At 47.3% G+C, this 26,497-nt stretch overlaps 1 protein-coding gene across 2 annotated transcripts in view; it reads left to right on the top strand.

Annotated features, from left to right (window-relative positions):
- LOC139750155 (uncharacterized) overlaps positions 1 to 26,497 on the top strand; it is a 404,835-nt gene that overhangs the window by 308,027 nt on the left and 70,311 nt on the right. For both annotated transcript variants that reach the window (XM_071664491.1, XM_071664489.1), the window contains exons 2-4: positions 8,950 to 9,558; positions 10,065 to 10,234; positions 11,477 to 11,579. In XM_071664491.1, the coding sequence (XP_071520592.1) occupies positions 8,950 to 9,558; positions 10,065 to 10,234; positions 11,477 to 11,579 (882 nt within the window). The remainder of the gene's footprint in view (positions 1 to 8,949; positions 9,559 to 10,064; positions 10,235 to 11,476; positions 11,580 to 26,497) is intronic.

The raw sequence follows: 26,497 nt of genomic DNA on the forward strand, positions 1-26,497 counted from the left end.
AAATTCGTGTTAGCAATATCCTCCTCAGCGCGTCCTCTCACCTCTGCAAGGTGTGCTTTCCCTCGCATCACCATCTGTAATGTTGTGATTCCAGCAGTAACCTGCCCGTGGTTGGTCAGTGTTGTACTGCTGACCACACACACGTACGTTAGTGTCGGGGAGTGTGAGAGTCAGGTAGGGTGAGTGACGGAGGGAGGGAAGGTTGAGCAGCCACTGTGAATGTGTGGTCGGAGGACAGTCCATATGGCCATAGACCCCTACACCCCTCTGACCACCTCACCTCCTCCATACAAATGGTTACCAGAATCACCGTCCCTAGAAGAGCCCACGTCATCGCTGGGTGTTCTCTATATAACGATCATTCATACCATCATGGACCCTGAGCCACAGGTAAGGAGGGCAGGATGACGTCTCCCGGCAGGTCTATGTAACCGTTCCAGTTCACAGGATGAGGATGGGGCGCACCATGCAGCAGGAGGCTGGAGGTGGAGGAGAGGAGTAGTTCAGCTAGGATCCTGGACGGACTCTTGACATGATGACCGTCAGTGGGTCTTGTCTTGCCTGTCAAGCAAAGTTGATGCCTTACCAGCCAGATGTGACAAAATCACCATTCTCCCTCAGGCACCATGGTCAGAGACCCTTCTCCCCTTAGGCACCATGGTCAGAGACCCTCCTCCCCCTAGGCACCATGGTCAGAGACCCTCCTCCCCCTAGGCACCATGGTCAGAGACCCTCCCTGCCCCTGGGCACCATGGTTAGAGACCCTCCCTGCCCCTGGGCACCATGGTCAGAAGACCTCCCTCTCCCTTCGTCATTGTGGTCAAAGATAATTACTTACTTCCCTTGCGTCATCTTATTTGTATAGTTATCAAGTCTTCATCTAGAGGCGTCCGCCGCTCCCCTGCTCACCCTGATGCTGCGGACACCTACAGGGAAATGTTCCGAGGCCTATTTGATCCACCTTGATTAATGTTAGTCATGATCATATACGGATGAAATCCATTTGGTAGTGTATCAGTTTTGGAACTGTTGCGTTATATTCGCTTTGTTAGGTGATGTATCAAGAACCAAACGTAATCTGACTTCGAGTGTGTAAGGCGGCAGCTGGCGGCGTGGTCGTCTTTCTCACAAGATTAACGTTTCCTTCTTGGCTTCTCAGTAGATTTTTCACATAGGCTTTCCGTACGGGGTCTCCCAGTGATTGACCTTTTAATCCTCCTATTCTCAACCTCAGTGCCAATGAAACATTGTGTCAACTGGTTTGTGATCCAGCAACCATACCTGCCTGATCTGTGCAATAAGAAGCCCATTTGACTGCCATGACATAATGAGATTTATGGACAACGAGGAAGATGACTTTATATGATATACAGAACCACTGACCTGGTTCCCTCCTGTCCATCACCATTCAACTTATTACAAAAATTTGATACATTTAGAGTGTGAGATTCTCCCTGGAGAAGGTTCAGTAGCCAGTATCTTCTCAACAAATCAATTTATAAAGCCAGCAGTCCGCTGCTCAGCCTCGTGAAGACCGTGCAGTAAATCGTAATATTACGACTGCCAAATGTCGCTAGGGTCCGACTTACGTCCAAGGGCATTGAACTTTTGGAAAGCCGCACAGCAGTGTCATCATTCCTGACCCACCATAGACTTATCTTTCATCACTTGCTGATACATTATGTATGCCCACCACCATATAAGCTGGAAAACAGATGAAGGGGGAATAATGTCATGAAACTGGTCTGCTGGCAGCGCCATAACGCCGGTCATGTGACGACGTCCGACGAATGCATCATGCGTTATGCCTGACCCAACGGACGGCGGAATGATTAATACAGCTACTGGAGGTATTTGGTGGAAGTGTCCAGGACAGAATAAATCTAACCTGCGACACTTCATGAACAATGGTGGTAAACACTCGTCAAACAAAAGCTTGTTAATTCCGGGTCACGTTGGCAGACGGTGAAAGCGGCCAAAAAATCGACTCTTTCAAAACATGATAACACAGGCCAGGCCAGACCAGATGTCTTGCGGTGGTTGGCATATTCATCGTTCTTGTGAATACCATCTCTCTAGGTCTCTCCTGTTTTCCTGTACTTTTACTTACATTGATGATTTTCATTATTTGCGATGTTTTAAGCGCCTGTACTGTAGTAGATGTAGGCGCAGTGTTTCTAGAGTAGATATCTGACTCGAAGTATGTGAATTAAGCGTGTGTAGTACAACCACAGACGACAATACGCCTTGGGGTGAATGACTCCTTGATTGACATGGTACCAAGGAAGGATTGCAGGCTTCCCCAGACTTAGCAGAGGAGTTTATATACGTTGTTGTATGTAATGTCTATCAACGGTTATTGGTCATCAAATCAGAATACGTCAAACACTTGTATGCATAATAATCATATGGTAGTGGTTGGGCTAGGGTGAGTAAAGTCTCTGGTAGAGGAGAAAGGGGAGTGTTAGGATGTGGTCGAGTTCGTTTTCAGGACATTCTTGACAATAGAAAACGAGACCCACCGCAATAAGGCGATGGGGTAAAGAGTTGTTCCTCGTGTGTGTACTGCTGCCATGTTTTCCTAGAGAATGGCAGTGCGGGAGGCGTGATGTGTTATACTAGCGCTAGTAGTTTGTGGACATACGTGCACAGGCAGGTTAACTGGTACACTTAACGAATACCACGCGATACCATGATACACAAAGTCTGCAGCTTCCATGTCACGATCCTTGGTTATGGTAACCTGATTTTTTATCTGACTTTAAATGGCTTTGGCCAAAGACCAGGCCATCAAGGGTCGTACCGTTGTGTTCAACGAGCTGACAAACAGATGGCTGATGCTTTAACTTAATGAAAACATAAGCACCTCTGAACTGAGAGTGATGGAAGGCGGTCGGTTGACCTGCTGTGGGTGTGGGGTTGTGGGGACAGTTGCCATATGCTGTGTGGGTTTGCTCCGACCGCGACACCGCTCCTATACTCCTCTGCCGCCAATATGACAGCCAGAATCTTGCCGTTAATGATACCCGAGTCATACATCCTTGTCTTCGGTAAGATGCCAGCCTCATCTTGCCGTCAAGTGCGCCCCGAGGAGTCGATGGTGAGAGGCGGCCTCCACCATCCTTGAAGAGAAGCTTGTTGGCTGGAAAGCCGACGTGCAGCTTGAGAATGATCATAGATAAGCCGTTATACTGTAAGTTACACTAGACACTAGACACTGTCCGGGCTCCAGGCACCATCACTGTCCTGGCTCCAGGCACCATCACTGCCCGGGGTCCAGGCACCATCACTGCCCGGGGTCCAGGCACCATCACTGCCCGGGCTCCAGGCACCATCACTAACCGGGCTCCAGGCACCATCACTGCCCGGGCTCCAGGCACCAGGATCGTCCATGAAGAGAGTTCCATCGTGGGCAAGGGTGAGGTATTTGGTTGTCCTGGAAAGAAAAATGGCTTCCATGTTGGCAATGAAATTATTTGAAGCAGACGAGTTTATGATTCAAGTTACTCTCAGTAGATAGTTGTTACATGTGGTAATATATGGGAATCAGCAACTGCGCATTCTTATTGACCCCTATTTCTAACGTTGATGGCCTCCATTTCTGATGTCATTGACCTCCATTTTTAACTTAAGTAAGCTCAGTTTCTCATGTTCATAAACACCATCATAACCGTTGATTGAGCTCCACTTTTGAATTACTATGATTACTCAGTAGTCTTGATGTTCGTTTGCTGATGGTTCGAGAATCGTCACATGATGGGTCTGTGTTGGCCATGCTCAGCACACAGTACCTGGTGTTCGCGTGGTCTGCCCATGGGTCCTCGCCCACCACCGGCACCCACGGTACTATCCCGTCGTGGTCCGGACTTCGTTATGGAGCCTGTAGTACCGCGAGCGCGGCTCCGAATGCCAATACGCGTTTGTATCAATTTACATTCGTGGCTTCCGCTTCTGTTGTCGAGACGAACTGTGAATAGCAAGTAAAGTCTTCTTGGCTGATGCCAGAGACAGAGTGTTCTCAGGGATGGGTCCAACCCTGTGGGAAGGATGGGGGCGCGTCTTACTGATGGGGAAAGGAAGTGAAAACTGTAGACTGAAACATCTTCCCTCTGTAGGAACAAACGTAAGTTGATGGTTATCTGTGAACACAGATGTAGTGGAATATTGAATCATTTGTATTGCGGAATTACGTTCTGTAAGCTGGCCAAATACAACATTATTATTATTATTATTATTATTATTATTATTATTATTATTATTATTATTATTATTACCAAAACGACAATATCACTGGAGGGTCAGACGTTTCCAGCACAGTTGGAGATGGATTGTTTTCTCACCTTGCTCCACGCATAAGCTAGGTACTCATTTTGTCGACCAATCCTCTGTGTTGGATGAACAGCTGGGTTGACTGTGGACCGACTGCCGCATGAAGATATTTCAGTTAAGGTCCGGCCTTGATGTGGACTTTTCTCCATGACTGGAACCTTCAACATGAAAAAAAAAAAAAAATCCAGCTCATGCGCTGGACCCTGGGTGGCCCGTGAATGCGTCAGTGTCAGGAACGCTGACGACCCTACACCACGGAGGGCTGCGAATGTTGATATCTTAAAATGTAGGACAATATTAGAGGTAAGGAGTTCCACTCCTGCTAGAGACAGAGTGAGTGAGTATGTATATTAGAAAGGGAACTCGTCCCAAGATTGATCCCTGTGGCACATCATTTGTCACGTGTAAGCTTGACCATCAACCATTACTCTGGTATGGCAAGTTAACCAATTTTGTGACCACTTAAGTATAACCCCATCCATACTACATGACGTAACTCTGCACGTAACCCACTTTTGTCAGAGGAATTTATGTGATGCTTCACGAAGATCTGATAAGATGACGTCAGCCATTACTGATCACGCAGGGAGGGAGGTAGTCCGCTCTCTGGAACACCAAATCTTACCTTCCTTCTCCGTCATCCAGCTGGTGAATTATTCTCCCTCTTTATTTATTATTTCTTAGTTTGTTTCATCCTTGTACCACTGTGTGAGGGGAATAAGCTCACTGTAATGTTCCCTTGGTGTTTCCTTTACTTTTCATTTCTTTTATCAAAATGTCGCCGTGTTTCAACTTCATTCTGTGATCAGGTCGACTGCCACTATACAGGCATACATGTAAATCAGGAAGTGTGGACTGTTATGCATGTCATTTCATATTGTTTATCTTTTTATTCAAGCAGTAAGACATAATTTTGGCTGCCGTAATGAATGAGAATTGTTGGAATAATTCCAGCAGTGACCCACAACAGGAAGTAATATTAGAAATGAGAAAAGAAAGCTTTTATTCATTCGTGAATATTAGCAGGTTTAATTTGGCTGGGAATTTACTTGCCCCAGAGAGATAGTTAAGGTCAGTAAGTAGATAATGATAAGGCGAGTCTTTCTTCCGAAAAAGCAAAGTTTGAATAAAAGAAATGTTTTCTTTCATTCATACCATCAAATGTCACCGATGTAGGAGCCAGGCGCTGCTGTACCTGATGCCACGCTGTGGCCGTGTACTGACCTCACACTGAAGGACCATCATTGCTGGAATTATATTTCCTATCGACGAAGCATTTTAGTCACACATGAATAACCTTGGATGAGGTCAGCGGATGGCAGGATTTACCAGGTTCAAGTCTGGCACGGGATCTTGTCCTGTGACGACCCTTCCCTGTGTATATGGCCGTACGGTTTATGTATATGTATGTGTGCCCCGAGGTTCAACTTGGCGCGTCCTTGTGTTTCCATCACTATGCTTTCCTTTGGGAGCGACCCTCAAGTGCAGCTTTACCTTGTGAGTGACGTGGTGAAATGTACCTTGTGAATATGACTGCCTTGTGTCAGGTGTACATGACGGCATAAAGCTGCTGTGTCACAGAGCACAGCAGCATAGTCACCAGTTCTTAAGGTAATATTTTTCTTTCACAGTTTCCTCTCTGAGGCACAGAACATGCCCAAATGATAATGGTCTGTCGCCCACTAGTTGAAAACACGAACACTTTCTTCCATCCTGTTCCGTCTTATTCTACCAAGCAATTATCTCTGTGTAACTCAAATTTTATCATATTTTTAGCACGACGTAAGACAGTGCGTAATTCATGCGGATGTTCTCTGCAAGATCTTCTTGGCGCCCATCTTGGTTTCGCTAATCATGCAAAAAAGATCTCGATAGATTAAAATTTTCCAGGCACGCGGAACCTCTCGTTTGAGCGTGGTGCAAACGGTCCACAGGTCGGGGCGTTGCATGTTCTTCAGGGAAGGGGATAATTCGTTATTATAGGTACATGAAGAGCCGGATAAGTGAGTAAACATAATGAAACATGAAGATGTCTGCCAATAGTCAGTCAAAACAGAGCTTTCGTAGAGGTGGGATGACCGTCCTTGCTGCTCTCGTACCTATGTTACATTTTGTACCGTAAAATGAAATATATAAACTTGCGCACGTAATCTTCCAACTTCCATCTGGACGTAAGGCGGACGAGACAGACAGTTAGGGACCCTCAGTATGGTTTCTTGAGGCCACCTGAGAGTTTACTTCATAGCTTGACTGAAGGTTTACAGTACTACAGTGTCTCATTATGTGTTTGGAAACTAATGTACTTCATATCAGGAAACTGCTTGTGGCTCATGAAGCAGCAGTCGTCTTGACCACTGCTCCATTATCCTTGCGACACAAGCAGGCGGCTGCGTCTGTTCATGTCACAGGTGTGTGTGTGTGTGTGTGTGTGTGTGTGTGTGTGTGTGTGTGTGTGTGTGTGTGTGTGTGTGTCCCCCAAGATTTTGTCTTCTTATGCATCATTCTGTCGTCTGGTGTGCACGTGGGAGTGTGTATCTGCACATCCCAGTATTTTAGAGACCAGTCATCATGCTGGCCAAGTGTTCACGTCCACCTGACCTGTCGTGTAGCCTCAGGATGTTCGTGTGTCGTGTGCAGGACGGTGTATAGGAGTTACCACGACCTTCGTGAGGACTTTACAGTAAAGCTGCTGTAAAGAATGACCTTCAGAAATTTGAGGAACTTTATCACTATCCAGATGGACGTGTGAGGGTAGGAAGGGGTGGGGACCCTGTCATGCTGGACATACCCTGCAGGTGGCGCCCAAAGAGGAATGGAGAGCGTCGGACGCCTCGAGCAGGACATCAGCTCCAGAGTGTCCAGAATGATAAAGCGGAGCCCGGCAGGCTTTCGACTACTGTCGATTACATCTGTACGGTCCCTACCTCCAGTTATTTCTCAAGGATTACCTACTTTATTGTACGGCAGAGTTTTCTCCTGGCGTTAAGATGTAAACAGCGATAGGAAACATTATGGATCGTAAAGGTGAAACTTGGATAGCATATTGGAATAAAATTAACCTAGTAGTCCTCGTGGTAGAGTATTATCTTACCGCTGGGAAAGCGTCATTTCGTCATGCAGAACATGTGTGGTCAGTCATGAATACGGCCAGAGCCTGGGACTCGCTCTTACCCACAGCTTCATTGGTATGGAGACGTCTGGTTTGTTTATCTCGACTCCATGATAATATGTGGCTCCTCATATAGGCCGGCGTCCAGTCAGGCCGTCTCGGTGGCACTAATGCCAGACAGGTGGTTGGCTCAGTCTGTCCTCGTTCTGCAGGTGTCGACAGTATGACACATATGTGTCAGAAGTGGAGGAGACAAGGAGAAAGGGGAGATCAAATTGGAGACGGGAAGATGGAGTGAAAAATATCATGAATGCTATGTGGGTAAAATGTGTACTCGGGAGGGAGTGAATTGGAACGATGTAGTATACAGGGGTCGACGTGGTCAGTGAACTGAGCTAGGGCATGTGAAACTTCCGAGGTAAACCGTGGAAAGGTCTGTGGGGCCTGGATGTGGATAGAGAGCTATGGTTTCGGTGCATTACACATGACAGCAAGAGACTGAGTGTGAGGAAATGCGTTATGATGCCGGGAGGGTTGGGTTGGGGTGCGCAGTTGCACCTGAAGTTTGTTGGATTTCATCTAAATATCTCTCATGTCTCAAAGATTGTTTCCAGCACCCTTCTCAGGGGGAGATGGTGCCCCTCCTAGCACCCTCCTCAGGGGGTGGTGGTACCCTTGTGAGCACCGTCCTCAGGTAGTAGATCTACGGTGACGGTATGTGTCAGAAGTAGAGGGAGCAAGAGGGAGGCAGAGTCCGAGTAGGAGATGAAAGTGTTGAGGGAAAGAGGCGTGCATACCCCAGGGGATGGAGCACCTACCCTACACCACAACCCCGGCATCTTAGCCGTCCTGGGCCCTACCCTGTGTGGTAGGTCCAGATGTAAGAGCGATGTCGGAGTCATACAGTAAAGAGAGTCATTCGTTTCTCGACTCAGGAGAACATCATCAGACACCGTCCCTGGCCAAGGTGGATCGTGACCAGCAGTTATCGTCCAACGGCGTCGTGAACCAGCAAGATGTAGCTTGATGGCTGCTGCTGCTGCGGGGGGTTGTGGCAATGTAGGAGGGGTTGTGGTCCTCCTGGCCGGCACTGGCTCTTCAGTCACTGGTGTCACAACCCCAAGTTTTGGAGCTCATCACCACATCCTCCCCTGCCTCCCAATGGGCCACACCCTCCCCTACCCCCTCGATGGACCATACCCTCCCCTACACCTCGGTGGGTGCTCCCTCCCCTGTATTCTCATGGGGAGGCAGTGGAGGGACAGCTTTAGAGTGTTGACTATTGTATGTGTTGTATTTGACCTTGTGATACATTCCCTCGTTATTGTTGGTATCTTGAGTTTGCGGTGACGTATGTGTCACCCAGTTTGCTCTTTATACGTGTCTGTTTTATTATAATTATTATTATTATTATTATTATTATTATTATTATTATTATTATTATTATTAGACTTTTTTGTTTATGGATACTTTTTCTGAACACTGATTTATTTCATTTTGCTCTTTCCCAGACGATTTTCAAGTAACGGAGGGCGAGCAGGAGGGAGAGGAGTGTGAGGAGGAGGATGGGGAGGGCTGGCCTACCTCGCCCACCCACGACTCCAGCAGCCCTCACTGCCGCTCTCCCTACGGCCGCCCCCCACATCACCCATGCCCGCCTCAGTTCCCACGACGGGGCGCCCACCCTCACGGTTATTACTACAGGAACTTCGACAGGAGATTCGCCAACAACTTCGACAGGCGAGGAGGCTTCGACAGGTACAATAACGAGAATCTAAGGAACTTCGAAAACAGAGGCCCTTATAACAAGCCCCCCTTCTACGAGAGGGGCTACTACGACAACAAGTACTATGGACGACCGCCCTACTTCGGTGATCGCAGCTTCAAGTTCGGCTACATTGAACGAGGTCGTCGTCCGTTTAGACCCTATGGACGCCCTGGGTTCTTCCACAGGGGTCAGTTTCTGGAGAGGGGTCATGCGAAGGGCATGGGAGGGAGTGGGGGTCCGGAGGAAGAGGAGGAGGAGGAGTGGGAGGAGATGCCGACGGAGGAACAGCAGTGTGGGAGTGACGTGGGCGATAGACCCTGCCAGCCCGTCCACACCGTCATGATCAACAATGGTGAGTCTGCCAATAACTCGTAGTTCCCAGAACCATTATTGTATTCCCGGTATGTACCGGGGCACCAGTAGAGGTGATCCTGTATATACCGAGGCACCAGTAGAGGTAGTATAGTATGTACCGCGGCGCCAGCAGAGGTAGTATAGATATGTACTAGGGAGCCAGTAGAGGTGGTCTGGAAGAGTCGAAGGCATCTCTCGCACTTCCACTCACGTAAGCGAAGGTTTGATGCAGAAGCTATTGCAGTGATGTTTCCGGAAGTTCTGTTGTCGGTCTCGCATTGTACATAATCTTGGCTATGCATTTTAGTTGGTTCAGATATAATCTTATCATTAGATGACAAATTAAGTGATGGTTATCTACACAGGGGCCGTCTTTGGCCCGTCCGGTGACGTTATGGAATATGCGGAGCCGTGATAACCTCACTCACTTAGAGCGTCTCCGTCTTCGTAAATTTTTCCTTCGTGAAGTTCATCTTGTTATTGTTTATCACTCTCGCTTGACAGAGGCGTACACGAAGATCCAGACGCCACGGCAGGAGGTGATCTTCAAGAAGAGCTCCCTGGACCGGAAGCAGGACTCCCTGGACCAGGCCTCCGTGTCCGGCTCGGTGACGTCTGGCACCGGATCCTCTACCACGGGGGGCTGCGAAGGAGGCGCGGGCAGCGGCGACCAGGTGAGCGTTGGTGCCGGCAGCTGCACCACACACAGGTGCAATCCTCTCCGTCTTGTGTTTTCCTTATTCGTGGTAGTTCATACTTTTTCCGGATCGTTTCTTCCTACACTCATATTTTATCCTGTTTCTTACTTTGTTTCTTTTCTCCTATTTCATGCCTATTTGTTCTTCCTCATCCCGTTCTCTTATTTCATTTGCTTCCTTTTCCTCCTTTTTTCCTCTCTTCCCACTTGGTTTCGATCTGTCTCTCTTTTTATCTTGACAAACGTCTGTTTTTCCTTGGCCTCACTCACCCTCTCAGTTTCATGGCTGGTCAGTCCTGTTCTTTTCCTGAGGATATCAGTTTTGTCTTAATCTCTTTATCCCGAATATCCCGTTCTCTTTACAATGTCTTTCCGTTCCGTCTCTCTCCCTCCCCCAGGCCACATGGTCTCCTTTTTGCTAACATCATTTTGCTTCCTCCTCGTTGTGTCTCCTCTCCATCTTTCCCTCTTTGTATCTCCAGTATGATGATCAGTAATGAGGTAATTTGGAAATATGTACACAAATCATGAATATGTTTTGTCATCCTCATCCTAGATTTTATTTTCTAAATCATGAATAATAAAACATCTGTAATTTGATTATAACTTATTTCTCTTTGTTATATTTACTGCCTGAAATTGCTTAACATTACGACCGTCAGTACATACTCATATGTAACAGACAAGAAGCAAAGGCATGATTTATGTGGTTTGGTCAGTAGTAACAGAAACAGTGACTTCCAGACAGACAGACAGACTGACTGATGACATGGTTAATGCTGACAACTTACATGAATTTAAAATGTTCTGCAACAGTAGAGAGTTTCTAAAAGACGGAGCCCCACGACTGTGAAACTCCCCCCTCCCCCCATACAGTACAAATAGGTAATTACGAACAGGTAATTACACACAGACGACCTTGTTGAATAGCATCGTCTTGACGCTGGAGGTTTCAGGGATCAGTTGATTACATTAAGCGATCCTCTGAGTGTGCAACAATGATGAATAAATTAGTAATTGCTACTCTCCCCCAACCGCCCCTCCACCCCGAATTAACCCAGCAATTACGCTTGAAATAGAATCTGATTAAGGTAGAGAATTATATTAGTGTGAGCGTTGAGCTAGTTAGGGCGTTTAGGGACTCTGAAACTGTGCGGGAAACGTGTGTAATGGAGGTCATTAAGGTAGTGTGAGTTAGTGTTGTTATGTTTCCCCACAGCTGGCGGGAGACCAGGTGTCGCTTTCCGGCTCCATGGAGGAGAACCCATCAGTGTTAGGAGACGACCCGCCCGACCTCACCTCCAGAGACCAGCCCTTCGAAGGTACGTAGCTCCTACCCTGTCAGACCCTGGCATTCGGAGCCCTCCGTAAGCTGCTCTTACTTTCACTTATTACATATACCTGCAGGATGTATTTGTTACATGCACTTATACTTTAGGTATTAAGTATTTGTTTTACTACAGACTCGCTACGTGCTTCCACCAGTGTGTATATGGTCCACACCTCCTCAGTATACACACTAAATGATTTCATTCACCATCTGCAACACATTCTCAACAGGTTCCTCTCATTCAGTACGATATATATATATATATATATATATATATATATATATATATATATATATATATATATATATATATATATATATATATATATATATATATTTTCCCTGGGGATAGGGGACAAAGAATACTTCCCACGTATTCCCTGCGTGTCGTAAAAGGCGACTAAAAGGGGAGGGAGCGGGGGGCTGGAAATCCTCCCCTCTCGTTTTTTTTTTTAATTTTCCAAAAGAAGGAACAGAGAATTGGGCCAGGTGAGGGTATTCCCTCAAAGGCCCAGTCCTCTGTTCTTAACGCTACCTCGCTAATGCGGGAAATGGCGAACAGTTTGAAAGAAAAGAAATATATATATATATATATTATATATATATATATATATATATATATATATATATATATATATATATATATATATATATAATTCCCTGTGATGGTTGTAACTGTGTCGTCGTCAGGTCAAGAGAACACAGTGCCTGGTCAGTAGAAGCTGTTGGACGTGGGCACACAGGGCTAGGTCAGTGGGAGCTGGTGGACCGAGGTACTGCGAGACAGGTCGGCAGGATGTGGACGCCTTCCTCATGTTAAAACGACTCTAGCAGGATGTTTGTGATAACGGCGGGGAGCTGTGTAGTCGCGTCAGCAGGGGTGGGCGAGTGGAGGGACAAGACTTGCAGGTGTCAGGTACATGTGTCAGGACAGTGTCAGCGCTCCGAGTACATGTTAGAGTCGATGAAGTTTTCTATAAGTCCTCTGGAACTCTTGCTTCTGCCAGAGACGGTTGGTGGCGGGCGAGGAAGAGGCTGATGCAAGGATCAGCACGTTGTGAGGCCCCACAGATTTTACCCCATCTACTTCCTTCTTTCCTCATCTTCAGTCTTCCTTCCTCTCCTTCCCTCTTCCTATTACTCTTCCCTGCCTCTCACATGCTCATTCTTCCCCTCCCTCTCATCCTCCCATCTCAATAGCCGTCCGCAATGCTACAGCGTTGCTCACGCCTGCAGCTCACGTACCCCCACACAGTAATACTGCAGTCTACGGTGTTTGCCGGATGCCTGATGTTACCCGTGTGGCCGCCAGCTGGGGTTCACTCCCTCACGCCACACTCGCCAAACTACAGAAGTATAGACATGCTGTCATATTTATATTTATTTATTTTGCTTCGTCGCTGTCTCCCGCGTTAGCGAGGTAGCGCAAGGAAACAGACGAAAGAATGGCCCAACCCACCCACATACACATGTATATACATACACGTCCACAACCGCAAATATACATACCTATACATCTCAACGTATACATATGTATACACACACAGACATAAACATATATACACATGTACATAATTCATACTGTTTGCCTTTATTCATTCCCATCGCCACCCTGCCACACATGAAATAACAACCCCCTCCCCCCCATGTGCGCGAGGAAGCGCTAGGAAGACAACAAAGGCCCCATTCGTTCACATTCAGTCTCTAGTTGTCATGTAATAATGCACCGAAACCATAGCTCCCTTTCCACATCCAGGCCCCACAGAATTTTCCATGGTTTACCCCAGACGCTTCACATGCCCTGGTTCAATCCATTGACAGCACGTCGACCCCGGTATACCACATCGTTCCAATTCACTCTATTCCTTGCATGCCTTTCACCCTCCTGCATGTTCAGGCCCCGATTACTCGAAATCTTTTTCACTCCATCTTTCCACCTCCAATTTGGTCTCCCACTTCTCCTCGTACCCTCCACCGCTGACACATATATCCTCTTGGTCAATCTTTCCTCATTCATTCTCTCCATGTGACCGAACCATTTCAAAACACCCTCTTCTGCTCTCTCAACCACACTCTTTTTATTACCACACATCTCTCTTACCCTATTATTACTTACCCGATCAAACCACCTCACACCACATATTGTCCTCAAACATTTCCAGCACATCCACCCTCCTCCGCACAACTCTAGGAGTTGACCTGCTGTCATACGATACGAAATTTTCACTGTGATAATATTCTACGTATGTGATTTCAGTAATAATCAAAACTCTAAAATCTGTAAACTCTGAACTCGAAATCGTAAAACACAAGTCAAATCATCAGGTTGAAACGAGCGGCGGTCGTAGCCAGGGTCAGTGTGAGGGACTTCCACGTGTTTGCGGTCCTTAACCTGTACCTCATGATGCAGTGCCACGGGTGGGCTAATGAGTTAGTACCACAGGTGTGGAGGAGTGCCGGGTGATGGGTTCTGGGAGCGCTGAAGAATGTGTGGGAAGAGAGAACGTTATGTGGGAGGACAAAATGGGTATGTTTGATGTCGTCGTATTCCCAGTAATATTATATGGATGTGAGGCATGGGCTATTGATAGGGTAAACCATGGTAAGGTCTGTGGGGCCTGGTTGCGGATAGGGAGCTGTGATTTCAAGTGCAGTACACGTGACAGCTAGAGTATGGAGGTGACCAGATGCGGTCTCTCTCTCTCTCTCTCTCTCTCTCTCTCTGTTCCTGGCGCTACCTCACAAACGCAGGTGACGGCAATCAAGTATATATATATATATATATGTGTACGTGTAGGAAGAGAGGAAAGTGATTGGTTCTCAGTGAATGTAGGTTTGCGGCAGGGGTGTGTGATGTCTCCATGGTTGTTTAATTTGTTTATGGATGGGGTTGTTAGGGAGGTGAATGCAAGAGTCCTGGAAAGAGGGGCAAGTATGAAGTCTGTTGGGGATGAGAGAGCCTGGGAAGTGAGTCAGTTGTTGTTCGCTGATGATACAGCGCTGGTGGCTGATTCATGTGAGAAACTGCAGAAGCTGGTGACTGAGTTTGGTAAAGTGTGTGGAAGAAGAAAGTTAAGAGTAAATGTGAATAAGAGCAAGGTTATTAGGTACAGTAGGGTTGAGGGTCAAGTCAATTGGGAGGTAAGTTTGAATGGAGAAAAACTGGAGGAAGTGAAGTGTTTTAGATATCTGGGAGTGGATCTGTCAGCGGATGGAACCATGGAAGCGGAAGTGGATCATAGGGTGGGGGAGGGGGCGAAAATTTTGGGAGCCTTGAAAAATGTGTGGAAGTCGAGAACATTATCTCGGAAAGCAAAAATGGGTATGTTTGAAGGAATAGTGGTTCCAACAATGTTGTATGGTTGCGAGGCGTGGGCTATGGATAGAGTTGTGCGCAGGAGGATGGATGTGCTGGAAATGAGATGTTTGAGGACAATGTGTGGTGTGAGGTGGTTTGATCGAGTAAGTAACGTAAGGGTAAGAGAGATGTGTGGAAATAAAAAGAGCGTGGTTGAGAGAGCAGAAGAGGGTGTTTTGAAATGGTTTGGGCACATGGAGAGAATGAGTGAGGAAAGATTGACCAAGAGGATATATGTGTCGGAGGTGGAGGGAACGAGGAGAAGAGGGAGACCAAATTGGAGGTGGAAAGATGGAGTGAAAAAGATTTTGTGTGATCGGGGCATTGGAGCGATGTGGTATACAGGGGTTGACGTGCTGTCAGTGGAGTGAATCAAGGCATGTGAGGCGTCTGGGGTGGACCATGGAAAGCTGTGTAGGTATGTATACTCGTGTGTGGACATGTGTATGTACATGTGTATGGGGGGGGGGTTGGGCCATTTCTTTCGTCTGTTTCCTTGCGCTACCTCGCAGACGCGGGAGACAGCGACAAAGTATAAAAAAAAAAAAAAAAAAAAAAAAATATATATATATATATATATATATATATATATATATATATATATATTGATCATGAGGGTGAAGTAATGGAAGAAGATTGTTCACTCCAACGTGCACGTGTCAGCAGGTTTAATTTCCGCATCAGAGAGGAGGCTCGTCACCCTCCCTCCCTCCCTCCCTCCCCTCAGCCCAGCAACACAACTCAACATATCAGAAAAACAATGAGTAACACATGAGGGATCACGCGGGAACTTGTACTTCTGATCCAGCACAGTTTTCAGGAGGAACCACACACACACACACACACACACACACACACACACACACACACACACACAAAACCTTCTTTGTTGTGGGCGGCAGGTGAAGTCGGTATACACACACACACACACACACACACACACACACACACACACACACACACACACTACCCTAATGACCAATATGTTGTTCCTGAATCTGGATGGTAACTGTTCTGCCTTTCTTCCAGCTGGAAAATTGTAAAATTTTCAGAGACAGATGGCCAGAGTTGGCCAGGCTCCAGTTGGCCTTACCCCCCCCCCCCCCGTCAAGCTGCAGGTGGGCCTCCCCTCCCCTTCCCACCCTTACCGTTAACCCTATGATAAAACAAAGTTCTTTCCCCAGGTTGTATGTCGCCTTTGCCTTGCCACGTCATGTTTTGACAAAAATGTTTTATGTTGTTATGTTGGGCAAGTCGTGAGGTGTTATCATCATCTGTGTGTGCTGTGTGAGCACCCGAGATGTGCCGTGTCGTGTGGACACCCGAGATGTATCGTGGGAGGATATATTGTTCACGTGGGTGTCACAGTACACACGCATATGTAACTACACACACACACACACACACACACACACACACACACACACACACACACACACACACACACACACAGTTCGGTTAGAAGTTACTAGACTATCCTCATCACCTTCAGCTACTGATCCCTCGACCCAGAGTTGTAGCTCAGCACCACAACCGCATGAACCCCAACTCAGCTTGAGTAGACCGCTACCACAGCAGCCCATCCCCATCATGAGCAATCCCCACGACGTTGTCTGCCTGTACTCTATACCCTTCTGTTTAACTTTCAATCCTCTTTTTCATGTATATATTTTTTCATTTTCCGCCTGAAGTCACTTCTATGAGCCATAAATTTAATCTGTTTATATATCTATTATCATTATTATTATCATTATTATTATTATTATTATAACTAGTAGTAGTAGTATCATCATTATTATCATTCATTTTTACCATTCATATTTTTGTTTAACTCATTCTCATCTACACCACAGCACATACAGTTGCACCCCTGCCCATCACCCATGGGCAACACCCTGGGAGGTGTAGGTCATAGTGGAGTGTACACAACTTCTGCTGTGTTCGTGTTATGACGTCATAAAGTGTATACGAAACCTTCGTGTTGATGCGTCATGTGGCATGTGTCCTGGTGTGGCTCGCCCAACTCTTCTGCACCCGCCCACATCGCTTTGCTTTCTTCCCACCCGCTTCTCGTGTCTCACCTCTGGTCAGCCTAACTCCTCCATTCATTTCATCTTCCTTCACCCTTTTCATATTTTCCAATCGTCCGCCATACTTATCTAACCCCATCCCTATTACTCTTACTTCTATCGTTCCTGTTTCCAAGCTACGTTATATATACACTTCCATCACACACCTGCTCCTCCCTCCTCTTTCCTCTCCTCGCCTGATGCTTCAGTTTCCCCTCCCTCCTCCTTCTGTGGGCTCACCTGGTACCTCCTCCTCGTCTCTCTTCACCTGGCACCTTACCTCCCCCCCTCGTGGCACCTTGCAGGTGAGGCTCTGGTCCAGGTTAACGAGATCCACCGAGAGACACGATGCGGCTGCTAGAGAGGAAGTTTCCCGGGAAGGTCTTAAAGGTTAGGGCGGAGGGCCTTAGGAAAGGCAGGAGGAGGCCTTGAATGAGGTAGGAGGAGGGCCTTGGGTGAGGCAGGAGGAGGGCCTTGAGTGAGGCAGTAGGGCCTTGGGTGAGGTAGAAGGAGGGCCTTAGGAAAGGCAGGAGGAGGGCCTTGGGTGAGATAGGAGGAGGGCCTTGGGTGAGGCAGGAGGAGGGCCTTGGGTGAGGCAATTGTTCACCCCAGGAGGACATATTAAGGCCTGATAGCTGTGGTGCAACAGCAATTTTATGTAAGGTTGAACTGTCATGCTAAAGGATCTTGCCATCCTGCTTATGGGTCATACCGTTGTGTTCAACCGGACAAGTCGAGAAACACCGACATTTGAGTGGTTGACGAGTCGTGGACCGTCCCAGTAGGTGTGCCATCGTCAGTGTTCCCATACAGTGATTGCGGGAAACACTACCACCTCAGGTGTGAGGTACAGTGAGAAACAGGATAAAGCTAACATCATTATGACCTAACGTAAACAATGCACGACTTGAAAATTTGCTGGAAAAAATATCCGAGCCTCATACTTTGTCACCATTTTTCTTCCCTGAGGCGCTGAGGAAATATACGGACCAGACTCGCAGAATTTCTTGCTTTTTTCATCAAGAAAATTCCATCCAGCGGGAAACAACGTAAACTGGGATAATGAGGAGGGGTAGGAGGGACAGAGCTACTGAGACGCCTCCCACGAGCAGGGTGAGGGAGGAATCTTGTTGAACCCAGGCGGCGCGCCGCTGGCTCACGGCCGCTGGGGGAAAGTTGTCAGGTTTTAGGGCGGGGGAAACACCACTGAGGGTGCTGTTGTTTACCCCGGCCGAGGTTAGATTAGTGGGGGGAGGGGGGAAGGGGGAGGAGGACGATAACGTGAGACATAGGACCTCCTCTGACATGAGTGACAGAGACATGTAAGTGAACGATCTCTTCACCCGAGAGACAGTGAGGAATATGTTTATGGTCAGAGATGGCTGATGAGACAGAGACACGATGAAAACCGCTGAACACTTCGCTAGACTCAAGTAACAGCAAAGGACGACCAGAGGACCGTTATGTTCAGGTCATGGGATGAACACTGACAGTTGGCTGTGGTGAAGGCTGGGTCCCTGGCGTCGTGGACCCTCAAGAGAAAATTCGTGGAGGGAGAGAGGTCATGGAGGCCTGTACACAACAGCAGGTTCCCTTGGCATCGGGAGGAGGCGAGCCTGAAATAGACTTTAGGCTTCTGTTTGGGAATCTTAGCAAGGGCCTTTTTCGGAGACCATCCGGATGTGCCAGACTTGTCAGGTATGTTGTAATGTTAGACGACATAAAATGTCTTGATTGTGTGTCTGCCATTCAGCGTCACTGGCCTGCCATGTCGTCAAGAGGGCGTTGGGTACGCTTTATTCGTGGAGTGTATCTACGTGTCATCTAGCAAGTGTTCAAGTGGAACGCTCGAAAGAGGAGTCGAGTGGGCTTCGTTTAACGCGTGTCGAGCAGACGTCATTTAAGGAATTGTGACGTTGGCGTTTTCTAATGATGATTGGGAATGATGACACGTCATTTATGTTGATCAGTCCGGGGCTGGCAACGTTGGCCAGCAAAACGAGACTGCCGAATATGCCTCCCAGCTCGACATCATAATCCCCTGAATATGACGGTATGATGCCCCTGACCATCGTACCCAGGGGTCGCAACTTCGTGGTCAGGAAGATAAGGTAAAAAAGGAAAACCTATTGGCTGTAATTAACCACAGTAGGAGGATGGAGGTCAGTTGCGTGTCAGAAGTGAGACACTGCGAGCTGATCAGTGAGTCTGGACGAAGTACTGTCAGGGAGGAGGTTACTGCTGTGTTCACTGAGTTGTGCACGTTGGGCTGGTCACGAGGAACGTTGGTTGTCTTGTTCTGGATACCGTTCATTACCACATCGTAACTCGGCCGACAGTGTAGCAAAATGTGACCTAACCTGGAGGAATTATGAGACCGTCGTCGCCATCTTGCCTTATTGATTTGTATCCTCTCGGACCTGCAGGTGGCTTGACCTCATGATCTTAGTTTGCCTTTGTGAGTCTGCCACTCTGAGCCGCAGGAGGTTCTCACATACACATAATGGGACGTCTGCCTCATAACTGGTCCCTGCACATCCTCCACTGTCTCCCTCGGCCTCAGGGTGACTTGATCTCACTTTACGAAAATTGATATTATGATATGTACAGTGTTGAGTAAACTGAGTTACATTTTTGGATAGTAGCAAGAAACGCTTGCGCTGCTGGCTTATTTATTTCTAGGAGAACTGACCAGCTGCAAGGTTTCCCTCAGTGGGTCGGGAGGGAGGGCACACTACACTGAAAATAAATCCCTGAAATGGACGGCGTCCCGTGGAGACCCACACCCACCGTGTGGGGAGCAGGGGCACCTCCCCTCATATATGAATTATAATCCGGCGTATTATGCGTGGCAGTGAGCAGGTCAACTGGTCAATCATAAATATGTTGGATTAAATGACTTCAACTGCCGGACCATGTAGCTGGCCACGAGTCATGCATGACCAGGACCGTCCTGGGTGATCGACCTGATCACGTGTCTTACTTCATTTTATCGAAGGCAGCGCCTCTTGCCTCAGTAGATCCTCCAGACAACGCTTCTTGCCTCACAAGATTCCCCAGCCATCGCTTCATGCTTTACATAATTCCTAGAAAATAAAATCATAATAATTCGGTAAAATGATATCGTATTAGCTGTCACTCATCTGGCTCCCCCTCACTTAAGCCGTGGGAATTTTCCCCTTCTAGTTAGGTAGACCTGGAGCTGCACCTCCCTCACCTCGTGAGTGGATATGTAGACCTGAAGTTCTGCCTCCCTCACAGTGGTGCCAAGGGACTGGCCTTTGTTGCTCACAAACTCATAATCATGTCATCTGTATTCCTGCCTACCTCAGTTGAAGCCTTCCCTGGATAGAATGTTGACGATGTGTATGTTTGGTAACCTACATAACGTTCAGAATTCAGATGTACTCCAGCAAGAGGTGTGTTGTTACTGTACTTCAGCAAGAGGTGTGTTGTTACTGTACTCCAGCAAGAGGTGTGTTGTTACTGTACTCCAGCAAGAGGTGTGTTGTTCCCGCGCGTGTGGACTGTGCTGTCTAAAGGTCAGGTGAGGTTGCTGGTTGGAAGGGAACATGTGTGGTGAGGGTAATACGCCAGCCAACAGCTGGGTTGTAAAGGTCATGACGAACCGTGGATCAATGTAGTAGATGGTCCTTTTTCTCCTGTGGTGGCATTATGGGCTGGTGGAGGCTGCCAGCCTCAGCAGGGGAGCAGCCTACATTACGACGGTCCTCGCCGTCTTGTACTAAGTGGTTTACATGATTCATGTTCATCCTGGGATTCAGTATATGTATGAATTAGCGGAGCCTGGTCTAAAAATCATAAATTTTGTTTTTATTTATAGACGCTGGTCCATACTTAGAATCTCTAAATACCGCCGGCAGATCTCAGTAGTGTATGAACACTTAATACTAGGCAGGAGTGAGTATGGAGCCAGAAGAATGTCATAGAATCTTATGCATGACGCACGCCAGGCAAGGAGGATCTTGTAGAGGCGCATCACTTGTAAGTTTCCTCATTTCGATGTTGCGTGAGAGAAGCTGATGTTGTGACGTGTACAGTGGGACCGGGGCTGTTTATGCTTGTGATTAATGATGTTTATTTTGTGTCAGTAGCGAGAGTAGTGTGTATGTGTGTGTGTGTGTGTGTGCTGAGGGCCATGTATCATGCTGGGATTATTTCATCTTAGGATTTATGTATGATTTAGAAATGACCTGATTCGTGATTGATCCTCACTCTCTCCCAGAAACACCAGCACTAACTTGGAAATGTTTGCTTATAAGATGTAACTGTGTTGTAAGGTGGGAGCCGTCCTCACCATGGCCATGGCGACCTGTGACCACTGTGGTAACGCCCCAGGGGGGGGGGGGGGGTTAGGCTGGTCAACCGGTATCTAGCTAGATTACTGTCAGTTCTGTATAAACATTCAATATGAAATACTGTGTGACTTTCACGTCTGAGTCAGAGGTTGCAGCCAGCCAGGTGTGTTGTGTCCCAGGTGGGCACGAGTGAGGCTTGAACCCTCACACTAGAGCACACAGCCGAGCGCCTCCTCCTGGCCAGGGCAGATAATGGTAAAACCTGAATTTGCTAAACAAAGGAAAATGAGATATTTATAACTTGCATGTGCTTGGTCAGTTAATTGTTGGCCCATCCCCCCCCATGATTGCCCTGCAGATGATATGATTCCAGTATTTTAGCGACGTGACGTCACAGCAGGAAGGCCACGTGATTCGTTCGTGTCAGAAAAAGGAGAACCAGGTTAGGAAGGAAGGAGGAAGGAAGAAATGTAGGAACAAGGAATACGAGAAAAAAATGAGAGAGAGAGAGAGAGAGAGAGAGAGAGAGAGAGAGAGAGAGAGAGAGAGAGAGAGAGAGAGAGAGAGAGAGAGAGAGAGGAGCGAGAGCCAGGCTGCAGGGGAGGTGGATCAAGCTTAGCCAGGATCCTTGACCTCTCTGACGCTGTGATCGATCCTTCTCCCAGAGTGCCAGTCTTGCCAAATGTTTATTTTGGTGAGGAATATTGAGAGGTACATCGTCTCACCTGCCGAGGTATTCGTGTTTTTGTCTGGCTGTCTGTATTTATCGACCACCATTCAATCTGTTTATTTATATGGCGGTTTATTTATGTCTGTCTCTCTGTACACCTAATGTTGCTGTTGCCTACCTTGTATCATGATGTTCCTGGAGCAGCGTCATGATGGCGCTCACACACACACACACACACACACACACACACACACACACACACACACACACTCATACGAGGTAGATGGTGAAGGGGTGGGGGAGGGGCCCCGATGGGTAGAGGATTATCGCAGGGAGTGGAATAAAGGATGTGCGGTCGTCGTCAGAGGAGTGTTCTTAAACGTGTTGAGTTCAGTTCTGGCTTTCTGTTCTGGGTTCTGTTCTGGCCTGTTGTTCTTGATCTGTGTTAATGATCTGCCAGAAAGACGTTAAAGGGGCTTGGGAATCGACACGGTCCCTAACCTGTCGCCAGAGTCCTGCTTTAGAGGAACAGTACTGAAGACAAGCTGTCTAGTGGCATACATTAGAATCTCAGTCAAGTATATGGATACGAAAGTGTTCTGCAAACTGTTCGTGTCTTACACGAGGCTTCTCAAGTTTGGTCACCACATATTTTCAAGAGCAGCACAAAGAACTAGTAGAGGGAGACAACAAAGATTGTGTCAGAATTATGAGAGCTAATTTACCGGCAAAGGTAGAGGTCTTAAGATTCTCTAATATGAAGGAAACGAAGATTAATGGGTGACTTGATCACTGCCTCTGATATCTTAATCAGTTTGATAAGGTCGACGGGGAACAGCTCTTGAAAAGATGAAGAGATGGAGGAACCAGAGGCCATAACATGATATTACCCACGAAACTGGTCAGAACGGATGTAAGGAAAAATTTTTCTTGGTATTCGAGTGGTGAATGAATGAAATGAAATGAAAGAGGAAACTGTGAATGCGGACAAAAGTTTAAAAAGTTGAATGATAGTAGAGAGCTCCCTCTCTGTGCAGTACAAATAGGTAATTAAACACTTACATACTATATTCTTAGGAACAGAGTCGTGACAGCCATGTTTTGCTGTCATGTACTGTACTGGAGTCATCCCCAGAGAGAGAGAATCCCTAGCTAGATAACCCCAGAGTCAGGAGATACTTCGGATTCAGACCTTAGCGGAACTTAAGGATTAACGTAAGGTAGGAAGTGTTCGTGAAGTGCATGGGTGTTGCTCCAGATAGGCATGATGCGGGTGTGAGGCTGTGAGGTGCAGGAAGATGAGAGCTATCCCACAGGGTGTAGGGGTAAGAAAGTGCTCTCCTATAGAGGAGGTGTAGAGGTAACAAAGTGCCTTCCCACAGGGGAAGTGTAGGGATAACAGTCCTATCCCACACTATATAAACGAAAAAGAATGAATGAAACCATCTCGCTTGGACCTTGGGTTTATGTGTCATTGTAACTCTATCTTCCGTACTATTTCCTTCCCTCATGTACCTTCCTCTCCTTCTGTATTCTCCCATTTTTCTCCTCTCCCTGCGCCCTCTTCCTATCCTCTCCGTGTGTCCTTACCTGTCTTCTCCTACTTACCATTCCTCTGACCCATATCATCTACCTTTCTTTAACTCTTTCCTGTACGTTCTTACAGTGCCTCCTGCCCATACCTTGTACTATCCTCACCTCCCCACCAAGCCTCTCTCCCCTCCCTCTATGGTCCCCCCCCCCCCACTCACTATTCTCTACCCATCTTCCTTCCCCTAACCTTTCTTTCGTATGCTCTACTCGCCACCCTTCCCTGGCGTGGCCTCCCCTCACCCTACATCCTCTACAACAATGTGGCCGTGACACCTGCTGACCTCACGCCCTCATTGTCAATATAGCCTCATCCGGGACCATACTGGACGAGACCATAGGGATATAGCAACCCCCCCCCCCTCTCTCTCTCTCTCTCTCTCTCTCTCTCTCTCTCTCTCTCTCTCTCTCTCTCTCTCTCTCTCTCTCTCTCTCTCTCTGTATATATATATATATACAAAGTTGTTGTTCGCTGATGATACAGCGCTGGTGGCTGATTCATGTGAGAAACTGCAGAAGCTGGTGACTGAGTTTGGTAAAGTGTGTGAAAGAAGAAAGTTAAGAGTAAATGTGAATAAGAGCAAGGTTAGTAGGTACAGTAGGGTTGAGGGTCAATTCAATTGGGAGGTGAGTTTGAATGGAGAAAAACTGGAGGAAGTGAAGTGTTTTAGATATCTGGGAGTGGATCTGGCAGCGGATGGAACCATGGAAGCGGAAGTGGATCATAGGGTGGGGGAGGGGGCGAAAATTCTGGGAGCCTTGAAGAATGTGTGGAAGTCGAGAACATTATCTCGGAAAGCAAAAATGGGTATGTTTGAAGGAATAGTGGTTCCAACAATGTTGTATGGTTGCGAGGCGTGGACTATGGATAGAGTTGTGCGCAGGAGGATGGATGTGCTGGAAATGAGATGTTTGAGGACAATGTGTGGTGTGAGGTGGTTTGATCGAGTAAGTAACGTAAGGGTAAGAGAGATGTGTAGAAATAAAAAGAGTGTGGTTGAGAGAGCAGAAGAGGGTGTTTTGAAATGGTTTGGTCACATGGAGAGAATGAGTGAGGAAAGATTGACCAAGAGGATATATGTGTCGGAGGTGGAGGGAACGAGGAGAAGAGGGAGACCAAATTGGAGGTGGAAAGATGGAGTGAAAAAGATTTTGTGTGATCGGGGCCTGAACATGCAGGAGGGTGAAAGGAGGGCAAAGAATAGAGTGAATTGGAGCGATGTGGTATACCGGGGTTGACGTGCTGTCAGTGGATTGAATCAAGGCATGTGTATGGGGGTGGGTTGGGCCATTTCTTTCGTCTGTTTCCTTGCGCTACCTCGCAAACATGGGAGACAGCGACAAAGCAAAAAAAAAAAAAAGAAAAAAAAAAAAAAAAAATATATATATATATATATATATATATATATATATATATATATATATATATATATATATATATATATACACACACAGGGCAGGGAGGGGAGCAAAGGTTCTGGGAGCACTCAAGAATGTATAGAAAGAGAGAACGTTATCTCGGAGAGCAAGAATGGGTACTTTTGAAGGCATATTAGTTCCACCAATATTAGATGACTGCGAGGCATGGGTTATAGGTAGAGTTGTAGGGAGGAGGGTGGATGTGCTGGAAATGAGATGTTTGAGGACAATATGTGGTGTGAGGTGTTTTGATCGAGTAAGTAATGAAAGGGTAGGAGAGATGTGTAGTAATCAAGATCTTAAGGAGAGCCCATCCACCTTCTCCTTGTAGATCCATGAGTATATTTCTGAGTTAATGTTATTTTCTTTTGTCTTTTACTTATCATTTCCTGATCTTTACCCTTATCCTTCCCTCCTCCCGCTTCCAGAACCTCGGCCGCCTCCTCTCCTCTCCCGCTTCGCTTCTGGCTTCCCTCCCTTTCCCTCCATAATCTTCCGACCAATGAGTCTGTTCAAGTTATTATACCATCTGCCTGCTCTCCGTGGTGGATGGTCGGCCAGATTATGGCGTAACGGCGCCTTGTGTCACTTTCTCTCTTGTTCCTGATGCAGCGCCCCAGGGTTACGTCCTCCTGCTGAGCGTTATCGCCCCCACTTGGCGGCCTCTGGCACCCACGTACTCCGCACTCTGGGTCTGAATTGTTTCATTTTGAAACCTAAAGCAGGAAAGCCGTATAGATAGTGGTCATATGTGGTATTAGAACTGTCTCTAACACATGAAGGTGGTCAAGATTTTTTTCATTTGTTTATAGTAACATTACTTGGTCGCTCTTACTGGCCCCGGGAGTCGGTAGGCCAGAAGCCCGCCCAAGCAACACGCCTAAAAGGATCAGCGGCAGGATTGTGATGCCTGAAGACGTCAACCTAGTTTTGTACTGTAGTACTTCTCAACACTGTTTGTCTACATCCTGACCGAGACAAGGGTCGGCTCCCTGGCAGCCGGAACCTCGCCGAATATATTTTGACCTGTAGCCTCCCACCTGCGGCCTGACTTACGAACCCTCTCCTACCCATGTGTCTGACAACCGCCTGGGGAGGTGATGTAGTCTCCCAGGATCCTGTCCTGACCTGACACTCGTGCAGTGTCGTCACTTCCTCCATCCTCTGTTAACATTGATCTTAGACAATCGCCTTCTCGCCCAGGATTCATGCGGTGTCCTCACGACCGTCCACGTAACCTTTGTTGACCTATATTCGCCCACGGGGTCATCCTTGTAACCTGTTCTGACCTAGCGTCGTCTACCGTCCCCTCTCCCATACTCCACTACCGTCCCCTCCTTCACATAACTTGCCATCTTCCGAATCTTCGTCCATGTTGCCGGTACTAACCTAACTTCTCGTCTACCTTTCCTCCACTCACATGACCTGTATTGACCTAACTTTCCCCCGCCTCAAGAGTGATGCGAGCGCCTCTGAAGTTCCTAG

Source organism: Panulirus ornatus, chromosome 9 (assembly GCF_036320965.1).
Source record: "Panulirus ornatus isolate Po-2019 chromosome 9, ASM3632096v1, whole genome shotgun sequence".
Taxonomy (NCBI): Eukaryota; Metazoa; Arthropoda; class Malacostraca; order Decapoda; family Palinuridae; genus Panulirus; species Panulirus ornatus.